The sequence below is a fragment of the Polyodon spathula genome, chromosome 19 (genome assembly GCF_017654505.1).
Source record: "Polyodon spathula isolate WHYD16114869_AA chromosome 19, ASM1765450v1, whole genome shotgun sequence".
Taxonomy (NCBI): Eukaryota; Metazoa; Chordata; class Actinopteri; order Acipenseriformes; family Polyodontidae; genus Polyodon; species Polyodon spathula.
This window is the reverse complement of record NC_054552.1, coordinates 5,092,380-5,111,442: the sequence shown is the minus strand read 5'-3', so window position 1 is coordinate 5,111,442 and position 19,063 is coordinate 5,092,380. Positions and strand designations below refer to the sequence as shown.

Sequence of the window (19,063 nt, the reverse complement as noted above, 5' to 3'; positions counted from 1 at the left end):
TATATATATATATATATATATACACACACACACACACACACACACACACATATATATATATATATATATATATATATATATATATATATATATATATATATATACACACACACACACATATATATATATATATATACACACTAAAAGAAAAAGCACACGTAGTGCGGATTTTGTTTTTCTGAGAACAGAACAAATCTGTCAGTCATTCTCTAAAATGCTCTACAGATCGTTCAGGTTCCAATGTCTCCAGGTGCATTATTTCAAACTTGAACATAATCATTTCTGAGGTAAAGGGATTGCCAGCCAATCCGAAGAACAGCTGACCGCAAAATGAACAATAAACCTCTTCCATATTTTCCATCTCTGTATGACAATGACACTAATGACGTCGATGTCTGGACGAAACTGTTCTTCTGTCAAAGTTGGCCGCCGGATTTGGTTGAGATAAGATACGAGCCACTGCAGTTCTTTTCTCCTCCAGCAGGGGCCAGCGTTGCCTGGAGTGAACTGGACGAGATTTGCGAGCTGGCTATTCGACTGAAGGAAATCGAGTTGCTCAAGCTTATTGGAGGAGAATTCGACTCGAGAAGATGTAAGCTGTCATCTTTTTTTTTTTAATTTAAAGATATACTAACATAAAATAAAAATATGAACCCAATTATATTTAAAAAATACCCCACCATAACATGTTACATAAATGTCAGGTAATCGCATATTGGTAAAATGCTTTTTAAACTGTACTAATTTGCTACAAGATAATACAACAATAAAGAAAACATTGTAAAATGCCACACCTGCACTTGTAAATTGCATGTGCTATTGTTTCCAACAGATGTATTCTTGAAGACATTAAAGGATGAAAAGATGCAGGAACTACAGAAATACCGGGAGAAGACTAACCCATAACCACGGATGTGATCCAGCTCGGCTCTTCACATTCATTCAGACATTTTGAAAAGTTCTGTTCTTGTCTGTTAAGAATTTGTACATAAGACGTAGTTGTTTTTGTTTTTTTTGTTTTTTTGTTTGTTTTTTTTTTTTTTTTTTGGGGGGGGGGGGGGTGGTACCAGTTAGGTGTAAGATGGAGAGTTCTGTAATAAAACATATTAACAAGTTTAAACATTAGAGAGATAATGTGATAATATTGTTTCAAGACAATGTGCTCTATTCACAAAACTTGATTTAAGTAAAAGTAAAATGAACAGTAATTCTTAGAATAACCAGCCTCTTAATGTTGACTAAATAAAAAATCTATAGATTTTAAAAATTTTATATGACACTGTGAGCTTATAATCATATAGTATATATATATATAATATATATATATATATATATATATATATTATAGATATATTATGTGTTTTCCCCGTTAGGGTTTTACTTCGGCTAGGAATAAGAATATGAAGAATATGCTCTAAAGAAAGTGACTGTGTAAAACAAAGACATGTATTAAAAACAAATCTTAAAAAAAGAGGATACAAAGAAAGAATTATAGAGACAGAGTTAAGAAAAGTGGATAAACTAAAAAGAGATGATCTACTAGATTATAAAAATAGAGATAAAAAGGTCAAGAGAGTCCCATTAGTAATGACGTACTCTAAACTTTTGCCCAATATTTCTAAGATAGTTTGGAAACACTTGCATATTCTACATAATTCAGAAAAATTGAAAAAAGTGTTTCTTAAGGCCCCAGTTGTAGCATTCAAAAGAGAAGCTAATTTAGGTGATATTCTAGTTCACAGTAAACATAAAAGAATAATTGACAGAATAGGTTCTACAAATACTTGCACTAGTACATGTAAAGTTTGTAAATACATGGACAAAAGTAGAAATATAATTAAACATAAGAACACCACATATCCACTAAAAACTAATACCTACTGTAAAAATAGCAATGTTGTTTATGGAATAGCCTGTGAAAAATGTGATGAAATAAAATATGTTGGAGAGACTGGAACAACTTTATATAAAATAATTCAGAACCACCTTTCATTAATTAGAAATAAAAAAATGAATGAACCAATAGTACAGCACTTCACCAGTCAAGGACATGACATAAATGATGTAAAGTTTGTAGTATTAGAACAGCTAAAATTAGACAATGCGACATATAGAAGAATAAAAGAAAGTAAATGGATAAATAGACTGAACACAATTATGCCAGCGGGACTCAACAGAAAAGAATGAACTAATTAATTCCAATAAATATATATAAGTTAAAAATAATTAAATAAACAAAATTAATTCAAAAGTTGTGCATGCTGATGTGCTGGGGATACCATATCAAGGCTGATCCTCAGAGCCAGCATTGCATGATAATATAAATATAAGTTTATATAAAATAATGTTAATTAGAATTAATGATTTAAAGATATAAGTAAAAGTGATGTCACATATAGAACACCATTACATCATGTAGGAATAAATCATGGATTTGAATATAAACAATAACAAGTAGTTGTCATGCTGTCAAACACCTATAAATACCTCCAATGTTTTGATTCAAACACAGGCTCCCTTGAGAATGATATGTACAACATATCGAAACGTTGGGCAGCTGGCTCTTTGAGCTAAAATATATGTGTGTGTGTGTGTGTGTGTGTGTGTGTGTGTGTGTGTGTGTGTGTGTGTGTGTGTGTGTGTGTTGTTACACACATATACTATTTAACATACTGTGCCTTAAGATGGTATACTTTAACGTCTATGAAGTTGATCACATAATGTGTGTGTTTGGAGAGATTTTAAAACATTGATAAATAAACATACATAGCAATGGCTGAACAATAATCTTTTATTAAGCTCTGTCGATTAACTCAATTCTAATCTTTTTTTTTTTTAACCATGTTTTCAAATTCAATTCAATTCGTTTATAATCCAGCACTGAAATGTTTAACGGACAGTCTGTGTAAATGAAAGAAACTGATCAATTCCTATCGAGAAAGACAAAGTTTGTTACATTTTGTAAGGATACTGTCATGTATGTTTGGTGATATGCAATTTACAAAGTAAACAATATTTTAAAACCTTACTAAAACAATTAAACACTAATTAAAGTATAATCTTTTTATATACTGGCCTTTTTACAAAAACCTTGAGCTGGGCCACACTGAACTAATCCCCGTTATCATGTTAGGCATCTCACAACCCCCAAGTTATAAAGGACAGTTCAGGTTTCCCTTCGTTTCCTTGTCATATTTACATACAGGTGAGTATTTTACAAGGTTGTTTTAAAAAGGCTGTTTCAGTAACTCTGGATGAGAACAAACACTTGTATATCTTTGAGCTCGTAATATTTTAGAGGCCATTTAGCTACACCACATCTCAAAAAGGCAAATTTATTTAAAAAAAAAAAACAGGGCAGTCATCATTATATTACCATATATATATATATATATATATATATATATATATATATATATATATATATATATATATATATATATATATATATATATTTATTGATTCCAAATCATTCAATAAACATTCAATTTTAGTTGCTTTTTAGATACATTAGTGTTTCAAAAAGAACCTTATGTCCAAAATGTATTTGGACTATGTTGGAATATTGTTGGAAAGTGGTGCAAATTACTGTATATAAATGGCAATGGCCTGACAAGGACCTCCAGTATAATATATTTGAATTAAAACAACAAATTAATACCCATTTATTTTACCTTGGATGACAGTCTGTATTACTGGTATTTCGTATTTGTATGTATTATTAAATATACCAAATAATGACTTTTTTATTTTTCCTATTTGGCAGAAGTGTTATTGTGTTGTTTCTAATTTGAAATATATAAATTAGATATATGTCAAAAGATTTATGAATCTAGCTTTAGAGATTAAAGTGCATTCAAATAAGTGTCAATCAACATTCACAATCTGTAAACTTAATATGTAAAGGATGTTTAACTTGAATATCTAATACCTCCATCAGGTGAATGAAAAATTAAAGAACTGCCGAAATATTACAAAAAAAAAAAAAAAAGACATACAAAAAGCCCTTTTGTTGTAATCTATGCGGTTGCATGCATCAAAGTAACCTTTTAAAAAACTGCATGCCAATTATTGTAAAATACGTATTTTTAAACACACACCTTATGATAGATTTAATACTAAAGTTGAATGGGTCTACTAGTGAGTTTTGATTAAAGAGATATCTTCTAAGAATAACAACGACGTGGGCCCTATTTAGCAAATATGGTGCACAGCCACTATCGCTTTATCTATCTTAGAATCAGGAGTTTTCCTTAAGTTAGGAAGCTGCCTTTATTTCTAGGTCTGCATTTTTTATTATTTTTTATTGGTCCACATGCGTACCAGTTATGTGAACCCATCTATAAGGCTTTGTTTGACCTGCCTGGCACTTGCAGCATCTGGAACCTCCACCACTGGGGCTTCAAGTTCAGCATCTGCTTCCCTCAAACCCGGAAACCCGGAAACCCTGTAATCTTTCCTCTGTAAGTTCAACATCCATTACGGAGAGCTATGTTGTGTAAAACACAATAAGCCAGGATGATATTGCTAACCTTTTGAGGAGTGTACTGTAGTGTTCCCCTAGAGACATCCAAATGTCGGAATCACATTTTGAGGATTCCAAATGTTCACTCAATTACAGTACGAGCACATTTAAAGATAAGGTTACACCTCTGTTCGACAGGGGTATTGGGGTTGAGCAGCTGTGTCAGTAGCCACTGCTTCAGTGGATACCCGTTTCCCCTGTCAACCAGCCTCTCAGACTGTCATTCTGCTGAAAAGCAGCTGCCACCTGCGAATTAGCGAGAATAAACAAGTCATGAGCGAAGCAACAGTGGTTTGCATACACACTTGTGATGCAGTTGTTTGCATCACAGGTCACACACTACTTGCACGTTGACAGAATAGGTCCCCTTACGATTTACATACAGGTGCCTATTCTGTGTTGGTGCGCGTACCTTAGTGCAGGAAGCAAACAGTGTGCTCTCCGCAAGTCTCCTTCCAGGCCAGCCTGAAGCAGTTGGCAGATGTCAGTGATTGTTTGTCTGTTGAGGCAAAATTGCTGCATACATTGTGTGTCAGACAAGCTCAGAAAAGGCAGACGGCTTCTAAATATTTGGGGACGTCTTCTGATTCTGGTGCGCTAACTGTTCGTAAAAGTGTTTTGCGATTGCCTTAAGGGTTTTACGAACGCTGTTAAATAGGGCCCATGGTTTGTTATTCTTTGCACATGGATGAATACTTGATAGGAATGTAGAAACAATTTATATTTGGCACTGCTTTATCTAGATCAAAACCCTCAAGTGAACTGCAGTTACAAAAGCAAGACCACTTCTGTGACGGGTGAATGAAATGAAAGGGGTTCATTTGGCTTTTACTCCACCTTGCAATAAGTAACTTGTGCAAGTGCTAATTTGTTCCCGAGATCTATTTATAATCTAGCTAATGCCCCAAACTTGGTCCCTATGTTGTCCAAAGGCAACTTTTCAAAAAGAAATAACATATTTTGAACGGTAAGAAACTAGCACAAAACCACTCAAAACAGTAATTTAACTACCCCTTCCTGCAACTAAGCTGTTCCTTACGAGTATACATTTACAATTGGGGTAATTCCTCTCCGAAAATGTGTCTTTAAATTCACGTTTGCGTCAAAATAGGGTTTGTTATCTTCCCCCCAAAACATGTTTTCGTTTTGGAGCTGTACAACTTGGTGTGACCAAGCTGTAATCCTTTGAAACTATTCAGTCGTTCTCAATTTGGAACTGTGACAGAAGTGTCCCAGTTTAAACCATGACAATACTCTCGCTTTCCCAAAAACATGTTTGCTTTTCTGGTTGGTACAACTAAAGGAAAAGCTAAGACAACCAGTACCATACAATCCAGTAAAGGCCAAAGAGCACACCAACTACTGTAAACAAAGACAGTGCTTAAACCCAATGGAAACATACAGACCCCAAACACTGTGCATATTGAAAATGAAACACTTCGAGGAATGATGCATATAATATCAACAAACTGGCAACTGCAAAAAACGTACAACCCATCAGCTTCATGCTCTAAGTTGTGGGGGTATAATGAGGCCAATAGGCTAGATCTGGGGTACTGTAACTACATTGTATTTATTAATCCTTTAAATGTTTCTTCTCTTCGTGGCAGAGCTGTGCTTTATCATTGTGCCTTAAATTAAACACTGACCAAGGCATTGCCATTTAAACAGCCACAACTCTTCATTCGACTATATTTGTGTTTTACCTAATACTTTTATATCACAGAAAACTATTCTCCTCTTATTAACACACCTCTATAATTCATCCAGACATCTGAATCCTTACTGAATTGCATCACATTGTTAAAGTATTTAAAGAAATTGCTGATTTGGGAATCTTTGTAGTGCAGCATTTCCTGAATCTGTTACGTCAATCATACAGCTGAGCATATATGTATGCTATATATATATAGATCTATAAAATAGCAATGCAATTTAAATATTCACATTCACTATCACACATTGGATGTTATTGAAATATTTGGTCTTCATAATTTACACAATGTACAGTTCCCATTTTAATAACCTTCACTTAGAATGCCTGCTTTTTTTTTTTTTTTTTTTTTTATAAAAGAAAACAGTTTGAAATATTCATATTGTAGGATGCAGCCTCCAGTGTACAGCTGATAGATCCACAGAACTGAAATAATTAGTTTATGCTCTTATGGCCTTTAGTAAGTTCTGCATAAGCTAATTAAATACATCACTAGACAACTGTTTGTGGGTGTGCAAGACAAGTCTGTTGATGAAGATCCTGCTACTGTCTGCAATTACAGTTGCAGCTGATGGCATTTTAAAAATGAATGTCCAAGGTTACGGTTTCAGTCAAGGCAAGAATCCATCAAGACGCTGTATGTCTGTCTCCACTATTGCTATTATCGCTAAAGACACTAGACCTGGAATTCAAACATGTCAGTCTGCTTCTTTGCTAGTTTGGCCACCTCTTCCCGTATTGCCTTGACTAGAGCTGCCGTGGAGATGTTGGTGAGCGAGGTGTCGGACGTGTCGTTCTCAGCCAGGCTCTGCTGGGAAGCTGTGGTTGAAGGGGTCAGAGCCTGGTCCAGGCTGGGGTGCAGGGATGAAGCCTGGTTGTAATGCCGAGGAAGTCTGACAGGGCTGTTTTGTTGGTAACGGGAGTGGGGATAGGCTTCCACATACCCTGGTAACGGAACCTATAAAAAAAAAGAAACACAATGTAAAATCAGGACATCAAAATCTTCCTACTGTGGCTAAACCTTAACCTTTTCCCCTTAAACAGTTACATTTACTTCAAAATGCGCTGACTCCTGGTGGCTCAACATTATTATTGCGGCAAGGCTCTTCAAATCTGGATTTCAATGAAACAACATAAAACCACTTTAGAATCATCTTTTATACAAAGAAAAATGAAATCTTCAATCCGTTTTCACATTGTTAAATCACTGAGTGATCACAGAGGATATTTTGATATTAATAGTTGTCTTCTGTAGCATTCGCAGGCTTCCTGTCAGTGCTTGCTGTGTAAAATTAAGTCATTAAGAACACGCCATTGAAAAGGGAGACTTGGACAAGGCTCTGCGGTGCCCAGGCAGGGCAACTACACATGTTCACCCCCGAGGCATCTGAGATCTGCAGTGACAGCCCAGCACTACACAACCGCGGCATCCTGATTGCTTTGGACACATATCCTTTATGAAAGTTCTCTGCTTTAAAAAAAAAAAGTCACCTCTATTGTTTTTTTGCTTTGGAATTTTTTAAGGCATCCCACAATTATTATTAGTTTGTTTATTGTTTTTTTTTTGTTTGTTTGTTTGTTTAGATATACCAACCTATAATAAACCTTTAAACAGTCCATTATTTTATTATCTATTTATTCTTACAGAAAGCATGCCATTTCCCCTATTTATGAGGTGTGGCTGAATACCACAAAAGTGTTGCATACTCTTAACTTATAACTACATAACTACTATAACTAAGTAAAATTAATCAGTGGTGTTAATAAATTTGAAATAAATGTAATATTGAAGTCAACTGCTTAACTGTTTAAAAATAACCCCTGCCTACAGTTTTAGTCTCAGAAATGGGCTGTTGGTTTTCAGGAAGAATGTGTTCATATATATCTATTAACAACCAAAATAAACCATAAAATAGTTTATTATTACGCTTTCCAACTGGAAATATATATTTGTTTAATTAATGTTCAGATATGACGCCAGTCTCCAAAAATATACATTATAACAGAACATAAAAGCTTATAATTATATATTCAGAAAATGTATGGATAATGAATAGATCTTGGATTGTTCTTAATATTCAATACTAGTGTGCACGTACATTTTGCAAAAATAAAAACTATTGAGCTCTGTCAATAAAATTGGCAATGTAATTCTAACAGAACAGTATACATTTGAAACATATAAATAAACGCAAAATAAATGGAACTCAAATAAATTATATACAACAGTTGACAACAGAACAAAATTGCCTTTCAATTTTTAGCATGTTTTCTTAAAAAGATAGTCCCCTATCAGTCTTGAAAATAATTTCAATGTAATTTTAAAAGCGGATTGCCTAACATAAAGGTCATTCAGAGTAGTTTGCAATCCAAAAGTTAACATGCAAGCACAGAACTTTATGGAGCAAACAGTGTCATACCACAAACTGAAAAGATTGCATCCACAATTCATGAAAACGTCTCTTTTTGAGGAAGATAGGCAGCTCTAACCAAGATTATTTAAATAAATAAATTAATTAATTAAAAATGGAAATCATTTCTTACAGCTTCAGCCCACTGGCTCGGCACATTCCCTTCAGCTGGGTATGGCATCCAGGTCTGGCTCCTATAGGGAGTGGGGGGAGTTGGAATGAAGTAGCCAGAGTATCCAGGCCGGTTTGCTGGTATTGCATAAACTGCTGGTGCTGGGTTTCCTGTTAGAAAGATTAGAGCATGTTTTTTTTTTTCATCCTGTGTTTCCAGTTTAATGCCCCTTGGTAAACAATCTGTATTCCCATCGAGCAGCCTAATCCCGCTCGTTTTTGCTGCAGCCATGGTAGGAAGAATGAATGGCCTTCTAAAATATGTCTGTTCTGTTGCAAAAGAGCAATTCTTGTGATATATTTTGATTGGTCTAGAAGATTTTTTAAAAAGGCTACATTACCCTGTCTCTATTTTTTAAATTTTATTATATATATAGGACTTTCATAAAAACAGTAAAAATTCGACCACAGGAATTTGAAAAGCCTCTAAATAAGGTTAGAGGGAGTGGAGGTATTTCACTGACCTGAGTAATTAGAGACAGGCTGATCCACAGAAGCTGTGGAAACCGACGCTCTCGTGACTGGCACAAATGGGGCAGCGTCATGCTGGCTCTGATGTTCTGGACCAATGGGTTCAGAAGTCCTTGTCTTAGTTCCAATATCTGAAGTAGATCTGACGGGAAAAAAACTAAAAAATATATACTTTTGTGTAATATACATCACTAGCCACACGGGGGCGCATAGCTCATAACATATAAGACTAGCATTACAGCAATTATAATTTACAGCACTCTCCTGAAATGGAACAGGCTACCATATTGTTGTTTAATAAAACTTGTATTTGATAATATATACTTGCACAGTAAACAGCCAGAGCATACCCAAGCAGAAACCCCCCACCTTTGGTGCTTTTCACAGTTAGCACTGCAGCACATACAGCAGCAGCATTTGCAATAAACCCACAGCAGGTACACAATGTAATTGACATGCTTGCCAGCGCAGTGCTTTCCCCTGTCCGGACGAATGTATGTCAGAGCTGTATAGAATTACTGCAATGCGCGGCTTTGTATGGCAATGATTATAATCTGTACATTCTGTTACCGTCGGAGGGATGTGACGACTGCAGGCCCACTTCGGGGAGGTACAGGGGGCGGGGGGGAGCCCAGAGCCATGTCAGAAAGCTGTGAGAACCTGAAGGCCTGAAACAAAGACAGCTGTCCGTCAGTGACAGAATATTACTGCAACAACCATGCACATGTGTATAGATCTGAAAACTAACTAAAAAAAAAACAAACTCATTTCCTTGATCATTTGAAAGCAGGACTGCTGATGGTTCTACAAATGCAGGCATTGATTTGTTTGTTTTTTTAATACTTAAATCTCTAGCTGTAGCTAAGTTTACAAACTGCTATCTATGAATTTAAGAATTAACTACAGGGATATGATAACAAACAGAGTCAATGTTTTTATAAAGCTATATAAACATTATAAATACTAAGGAATCATTGCATGTATTTGTAGTGGCAGCTACTATATGGCAAATGCTCTGATCTCTCCTTTTTATAAGACCCAGGTTTTATTCTATGCAATGCTGTCAGTGCAGCCTTTGTGCCATCCCTGTATATCAAGTCATGTATATTGCAGGATGTACAGTACATATCTGTAATCCTAATGAAAGGCTGGTACCATAATAGAAATACTGAATACATAGCATTAAGCAGATAAAGAGAAGATACAATCCACCCCAGGTAATACTGAAAGCCACTTATATCAGAATTGTATTTATGCTGTTTGTACCATTTGGATGTTTGCACCCAGTTTTGGACATTATCCCATTTCATTTTATGACTAAATCAATGCAGTGGAATTCAAGTTCAAAGGTGTGTAGTACTACCTCAATATACCTCTTGTTTGCTCTTAATCCCAAACAGCCCTGTGTTATGGCAGAATCAGACATAATTCCAAGCAAAGCCATCTCTATTTCTAGAGCACACTTAATGGGCAATGCATGAAAGACAATGTAATAAAAACTTACAGGTCTTGGCAAACTGTACTGGTATAAATCAGAGCTGGCAGGCACCCACTGGACCGCTCCCCTAGGTCTGTTCATTGTTCCAGGTGCACTGGTCACTACCTCTGAAAAGGGTAGCTGCTGGACGGGGTTGTATTGTCCCTGCTGCCTGTTTGCTGTTACTTGACCAGCAGAGGCCAGACTAAACGCTTCCTCCAAAAGCAGATGCATTTGCTGCCGGACTTCATCAATGGAAGGCTGGGAGCTAAGTGTGGAAGTTTCAGAATGACCCTTGACCTGACGACCCCGGGTGTAACCTCTAGGCCCAGCAACATGGTCCACATTGGTTTCTTCTATAAGCTCTGGCTCTGTCTGATTAGAAACAAAAAAGAGCATAGTTCATTAATGATATTCAGAAACTTTGTTGTGCAGTAAGGATTACAATCACTACAGTAAAGCAGATTACATAAGTGTCCCAAGAGACACCCATTGCTGTAACAGTACTAAATTGCCCTTGGTGGATTTCTTCTATGAATGAGATTTAACAACAGGTGTAAAGCCCAGTATCGACAGGTTTTAAAAATACAATACATGGATTTAAGTGAACCTCCTTCAACTCTTCAGAAGCTAAACTATTTTAAATATAAATTTTCTATAAAAACCTTTGAAAAATCTGCTTAAACATACTTTCCTCTTACAAGTTGACAGTAAAAATAATCCAAATCTTGTTATCCACATGTTACCACAAACTTTACTAACATTTTCCCAAGAGTATCCATAAAAAAGACTTGATTCAAATCACTTGATCTGTAATCAAGCATGCATTCATGTATTATGCATGTAGTGGAATATACAAGTATCTGCCAGATATCCAGAAACCCTTCGGAAAACTACTGTGAGGATAGAAAGGTGTTTTTTCATATAAGATCTTTTTCAGTCTCTTCCTGTACAGTATTTCCTTTAAGAAATGGCACAGAATATGAAAAGAAGGAACAGAATAAAATCATGGATGCACAGAGGGAGGCTGGCAATTACAGAGAAAGTATTAAAACTCACCTGCAAATTGTCTGAGATTTGTGCTCTTCTTTCAGTAAAAAATGGGTAAGATACAGTCCTATTTCCCAGTGACTGTGGAAGCACAGTGCTGGAGAGCCACAGGAGGCCTATTAGAGCCGGTTTCATAAATCAGCCCCTGCAGTACCTGAACACCCAGAGCACAGGCACTGCAATCGTCTGGCCCTGAGAAATAACTCCTTCACACAGCTGGCATTGCTGGTGCTTTCTTAAGAACCATGCAAATAACTACTAATAACTTATTATATTTGCTGCTAAGATGTGCTTACTTATGTGCATTTTTTTTCTATGTATTGTTTTTCATGTATTTAAAATCAATACAGCATGCATGCATTCGTAATGCTAACACTGCCTACAATGCCAATAACACCAGTGAATCTCTCTCTATTTGGAACCTATTTAAGAAGGTTAGTGGCACCGTAATTAAAATTGCACCCCAGGGTTATCTATAATGTGCACTATAGTAAGTGAGCTCAACAAGAAGAAGGAACAATGAAACACATATAAAGCATAAGCAGTAATAGATCTAAAAAAATCTAATTTAAGAAATGATGCATTATTTTAAATGTAGTAAATCAAAACCCAAGGGGTCAAAAGAAAATGAAAATTTTAAAATGATCCCATCTATACAGCTGCTTAAAAGAACAGTATTCCATGTGCGTTTCATACTGTATTGCACTACTATATTCTAGAAAGTTACTATTTTCAAAGTTATATCACATCAGATAAAGAAATGCATGATGATTCAAAAAAACACAAATTAACTTTTCACACTTTTATGTATGCCATCTGATTATATATATCTATATATATATATCTTATATATATATATCAGTATATATATATAATATATATCTATATCTATATCTATAGATATCTAGATCTATAAAAGAATGTTCTCTTTAATGTTCAGTATTGTCCTCTGTCAGTATGGGGCGCTAGACCTGTTCCAGGACTCACATCATATCCACTGTTTCGAATTCCACGCCTGGGCCTTTCCCTCGTCACTAGAAGGTCCATCTCGGTTCCACCTGGACTGGGGCTGTTTAGAGACTGCCTGCTTCTGTATGCAGGGTTCTTCATGTGGGATTGTCTGAAAGCACAATGTTTAAACTTGTCAGCTGCTGGCTGCTTAGAGCCTAGTCTCTGTGCCTAATTAATATGAGCACACATTGAGATTGAATGGGATTTCTTTTGTGGTAAATCATTCACAGTTAAAACACAAAAAATACAGCATACTGATTAACCTCATAGTTCCCTGAAAGGTCTCTAGTGGCTATAAAAAGATCGAGCCTCCCCTGAAAAAATGCAAATGCATCCCTTATAACTTTCTTACTATTCTAGGAAAGATGACATTACAGATTTCTGCTGCGTGTGTTTGCAACACTGCAAGGCTTATATAGCAGAAGAATCCAGTCTCTTTGACAGGTGGTGTTATCAATTTCTCTTTTGGGAGTAAATATGCATATTGATTATGTGGAAGTATAAATGATTTAAGCTAGTGAAAAAATACACATTTGTATTGCAGAAGCAATTCCAAAAAAACCTAAAGCATTTTTAAAATATATTTTTACATTCACTCTGCAGATCTGTCGCCTCCAGAGAAATAAAGAACAAATGTTACTTTTCAAATTTACAGGTATTACATAAATACAATATTTCTACTTCCATTAGGAGCTGCTGTCAGTAGTTTAACATCAGCGTTACATTAAGAATTTGTTTTGTGCAGCTACAAGCAGTAGCAAAATGAGTTGCCTTAGTAAATATCTGACTGGCAGTAGTATCTGACTCTTATTTTCCAGTTGGTTTGTTTCAAATGTCCACACTGTTCTAAAAGGTAAATTATAAGTAAAACAAAGTACATTGCAAATTGTTTTACCTGTTTTTAGACTTGACGTAAGTGGAGGACATGTCTTCGTCTGGATCCAAAATTTTGTCCAACTCCATTTGTGCTTTCTCATACATGTGTCTCTGTTTTTGAGGGAGGGACTTGCTGTTACCGTCCAAGGCTGGGAAGTCATAGTATCCCTTCCTTTTCGCCTTGAGTCTCAGTTTGTTCCGGTAGTGCTCAATGTCTGATTTTTGCTTCAAAGCTTTGTTAACCTACAAAGTCAAAAACAGTTTAAATATTAAATCTTCAACAAACAGCATTTACAAAGTCTTTCCAAATGCTTGTCAGCTTACATTAACGTCTGTGACAGAATATCTCACAGTCTTTAGCTCTTTAATGAATTCTTAATGTTGTGGTCTCACTTTACATTAAGGATCTAATAATCCTCATTTTTTAACATGTCATTAATGTACTAGATATTGTTGTTTGAAAGTCATAATTAATTTGTTATTTAAAAAAGAAAAACAGTTATTGTCCTCATGACTAACAGCATTTATTTCTGTGCAGTCTAAGAACAGTAGATCATTATATATTGATAAGTAGATTTAAAAATTGGGTTTCTAGACAATCACTACACAAGAAGACTTTGGTACACCAGAATAAAATCAAGACCCAGGCCCTTACAGTAGGTGCAATACATACTTCTCCATTTATCACGGCAGACTCCTGGCTCCTGTCCGAGTCTGGATGCGAGTAGCTGGGAGGTGCTGCAAGCGGTTTGATAGAGATTAGCTGCAGCGACCCAGAAGACGTGTCATAGGGATCTGGTGAAGATCTGGACACCCGGTCAAAGAGAACTGCACCATCCTCTTCATCACTCATTGGAACTGAGGAACATTAGTTACTGAAGCAAATGGTTGGCTTTGAAACAACAGTATTTTGATTGAATGTAAAGAATTTGAAGGTACAGTAAATCCTTTTCAGTTTGTATTTTGGTATTAATATATGATCTCCGTGAATGAACCCATTATCTCATTTACAGTAACGTGTTATATTGTTTAGTTGATGCTGTCACACAGAATGAGAGAATTCAGATTCTTCAGTCAGATTAATTGTTCTGACACCCTTCGTTAGAGTACAGATTCTCAACCTTTTCACTATACTGACATACCACAGTGTCAGTCCCTCTATTTATCTAAGGCTGAATGAACACTTGAACACCAGTGCACTACCAATAGCAAGTTTCTGGTTTTGCATTGAAGCCAAAAGATTTGTTTATCTGACACATTAGGGCATATCTTGTAGCAATCAAGGCTGGCGAACCATAGCAAATGAGTTAGGGCCCTTGATATTCCTGCACTGAAATGAACACACTTCATATTATGTATTGTATTTGTAAATCTTTCATTTAACCAGGTTAATTAAACCTCCAATCTGTGTCGTTAATAAGCATAATGCAAATTGATCAAGATCTCCCCTGGGACTATACTGCTCTATAGCTGCTGCAACTCATTGGAATAAAAGGCATAGCATGGATCCAGTCATTTTTTTGAAAAAACGGCTACGATATATGCTATACAGATGTACGTCATTATACAAACAGTTTAGTTTATCAATGAATTTACCCAAGTCTTTAGCAGTAAAGGAATAGGCTTGAGGCCAAAACACATTTAGCCTAAGGATTGCAACCCTTAGGGCAGCGGTTCTCAAACTTTTTGGCCCTCGCCCCCCTTCCTCGTGTCTATGGTACTTGACGCCCCCAAACCTCCAACCCCGCCTTGATCTCTGTGAACGCACCCATTATCTCATTTACAGTAACATGTTATAGCATCTACAATGTAACTTGGAGAACAACAAAGAAGGCCTTCTAATCAGTTACAGTATTTATCGCTCTTATATGGCCCTTCATTTTAAGAATCAGTAAACCTTTATAATAAGCATTGTGTGTCTCTGTTTTAAAACTATGGTTCACAACTTAAGAGTGGAACGATCACAGTACCATACAATAATTGTAGGGCAGTATTGTTACATGTGAAAACTTTAACAATAAAGCCAAAACGAAAATGCTTTTATTTGCTTTGAAACCATTTCAAACTGGTTAATAGACGAGCAAGCACTGGCAAAATCAGTTTTATATGGTGCAAAATGTTTTAACATTTAGTTTTGTTCTTGGACTTTGCGATACCTGCACGATGCCTGCATTAACAGTCATATCTACAACGTATCAACAATAACAATCAACCCTTTTATTACAGACTTTCAACAAGTCTGACACAAACAATTTTGGCTGTTAATTACTCCCCCCACCTCCGTATCCCAGTTTGAGAACCGCTGCCTTTTTATAATTCTGTTTTGTGTTCAAAATAAAAACTATACTGGGGGAGTTATGAAGCAACTTCCCAAGTTAGCCATACAAAAAAGGTTATTTTTGTTTTTTTGATATGATCATTCTTTTATTTTGAATCAACAGTCCTTTAGTTTTGCAGTCAGTCCCAGGAGTTAGCACAGACAGTCTTTCAGTAACGGAATGCTGGACACAATTAGAGTATGGTGACCTCTTTCAGTTTTCCTATATACCTCAGGGATAGAAGTAAGCCCCTTTCCAGATTGATCTATTCCTGGCTTTAGTATGAGTTTAATAAGACACGTGAGCTTGTTACCTATACACTGTGGCTAATCAACCTAGTAGTAAAACCTGGAATGGTGAAATTGCAATAGGAGTTTTGTTTGGTGCTTATTTAATGTATCTATAACTGAAACAGAGTATGCCAGGTTGGAGCAAACTGAAAAGGATTTAAATGTTATTGTCTACCACCAGAGGAAAGAATAGCAACATAGAATAATCCACCACCTATTTTAAACCCAAAGTAGTTTTCAGATATTGCTATGTCTAACTACAGTATCTGTGCGTGTAGGGGTGCTGATGCTCCAATTTTAAAAGCAGACGAATTTGAATTTAAAAAAAAACGGATCCAGTTATTTAAACAGATAGTAGATCGTAAACAGTCACCCATACACAAGTATCAAGTTCTGATTTGAATGAAGTTAGATGCAAATATTTACTTAAACTCTTACCGATTCTCTTTTTGGATCTTAAACCTGAAAAAGCAATGTACATTTTTAAAATGTACCATACAGTTCAATATGAAAAGAGCAAGATTTGTAACTGAGTAGTTTGCAATTCATTAATTACCAGACACCCATTAAATGCAATATGATTATAGAGAGTAGCTTATTATTGAATCTATCAGCTGCAATGAGAAATATGAAATGTGGGTAACACTTTTACACTGCATTTAGACAGCAATCAAATTCTACTGTAAATACATAAGCACATTGTGTAAATGCGCCGCTATTACAGAAGATGCTAGTTAATTAATCATGGCAGTGCATTGTAGCTACACAATCATGTGTAATTATTATGTCATTTCGTTGTTATTACAGTGCAGTTAGAGTCACTTGTGTTACCGACTTGTGTGATCTGTATAAGCTACTTCTATTAATTTGAATAAACTGTTTTATACACTGTAATTGTAACTGACATTGCTACATATTCTGTTTACAGTATAACAAATAATAGCACAAGCGATGATTGAACTGTGAAGGAAATAGTGCTGAATTAGAGGTCTTCTTGGAGACTGCATTATAAACCTATTGATTTTTTTTTTTTGTGTTCAATATTTTCCAGTGCTTGCAGGCTTACAGGTATGAAATCTAATGTTCTGCCTCTGAATGTTTGCTTGAGTGTGCTTCAAATGAGGGCTCGCCTTTTTGCTCATGTTAAGCCATTCCGACTGCAATTGTATTACCGCGTTCATTTTTTAACTCTTTTTGGTTAAGATTGATTTGCAACATAATAAGGCCATGGAAAAGGATTCAAATCCAAATTATATGGAGCACTTCTCTTACTGTACTGGCACAGGGGTCATGGTAAGACACTGTAATCAGTTATAAAAGCTGCAATTTCTGCAGAATCGGCTCCTGCTTTATCAAAAACAGGCTCATTTAAAATCATGTGAGTACTATCCCACGCTGTCATGTTCAAAATGTTGACACCATATACATGAGGCAAAGGGCTGGGATTTTGAATATGTAATCATTTATAAACAATGCCATTTGTATAAAAGGCTTAACACTTTATACTGTGAGCAGATTATTTGATTTATTTCTAAACAGGTTTAAAAATGTCTCACCATTTTTCTTCTTTAACTCTTCCTTTTTCATTTTCTGCGGAGATATTCTGCCTGTGTTGGGCTTTCCTGATGTGTTACTGATGACAGAAACATCCCCGCTAGGCAACCTGCTGAAAGTAACCATAGCAAAAAGTAAGACTAAGTTCTTTACTTATAAGCCTCATTTCAAGGTTACCTACTTTCTTGACAGAATTCAAACTTAAAAAGTTTGTTGAAAACAAGCACAGCAGATGGAAGACAGACAATTCTGCAACATTTAACAACCAGTCACACAGAAAAGAACAGCTTGTCCTTATTCGACTGCTATGAATAACGCTATGAATAACGATAATTGCTTCATGTTTACTTAACTGCTTGCTCTAAAAACAAATTAGCTTTATGCTGCAGTGCACTGGACAAAGACGGCTTTGAAAACAATATGGAGACAAGCTCAAATTGAAATAAAATGAGGTGCCCCATCTACAAATAAAAATGAGTGATTCTTGATTTAACTTGATTGACTTGGAAACCTATGATTTTCAAATATAGTAGCTTTTCATGTCAGTCAAAGGCTCATGCTACACCACCCCTTCAAAACTCCTCTCTGGGTGGCAGCTAAACTAGCATAATCCTTGGATAACACCTGTAGCCTTGGATGAACCAAGGCAATATAGTAGTGCAGTCTCTAGGCAAGGCTGACTGGACTACAGGTAGGGTGCAGTCTTTGAGGTATTGCAATGCTACTGACTGTGAATGGACACAGTTTCCTGTACCGAACAAGTTTCAGCAAAAAACTCTGAATAAGTTTAAGAGCATATTGGTTTAAATTCACAGCTACAAAAAATAACTTCTGTGCTTATAATATAATTTAATTCCAATAAAATATAAACAGTTAAGATGGTTTAGTGCTTATGTTTTACTTTGCAAAGTAAGACTTGACCAGTATGTGAGGCAATGTGAGGGTTTCTATGCAAAAGTGTTTAGGCAATATGGTCTTGTACAAAGATATCAAAAGAAATCACAGAACTCTGCTTTCCTTTAATAATATGAGAGTTCAGGTCAGGATATTATATTAAATGACCAAATGAACCTGAATGCTCGCGATTTGACTCTGTTACCTATGAAGATATGTTAAAGGTTGAATTAGTTATGTTTGCCTGTGTAATGTATGGCAGCTATTTAAAGATACTGTCTGAATGACAAGACCATTGAAA

The 19,063-nt window shown here is 35.7% G+C and overlaps 1 protein-coding gene across 4 annotated transcripts in view; it reads right to left on the bottom strand.

Moving 5' to 3' along the window:
- Positions 1–6,514: 6,514 nt before the first annotated feature.
- LOC121294321 (UPF0606 protein KIAA1549L-like) overlaps positions 6,515–19,063 on the bottom strand; it is a 61,976-nt gene continuing 49,427 nt past the window's right edge. For 2 of the 4 annotated variants that reach the window (XM_041217920.1, XM_041217916.1), the window contains 9 exons: positions 17,871–17,980; positions 14,380–14,564; positions 13,726–13,949; positions 12,807–12,939; positions 10,797–11,144; positions 9,863–9,960; positions 9,286–9,449; positions 8,784–8,932; positions 6,515–7,197 (listed from right to left, as the gene is read on the bottom strand). In XM_041217920.1, coding sequence (XP_041073854.1) covers positions 6,916–7,197; positions 8,784–8,932; positions 9,286–9,449; positions 9,863–9,960; positions 10,797–11,144; positions 12,807–12,939; positions 13,726–13,949; positions 14,380–14,564; positions 17,871–17,980 — 1,693 coding nt within the window. In that variant the 3' untranslated portion in view covers positions 6,515–6,915. The remainder of the gene's footprint in view (positions 7,198–8,783; positions 8,933–9,285; positions 9,450–9,862; positions 9,961–10,796; positions 11,145–12,806; positions 12,940–13,725; positions 13,950–14,379; positions 14,565–17,870; positions 17,981–19,063) is intronic. The other 2 variants (XM_041217919.1, XM_041217918.1) reach the window with 2 other exon arrangements.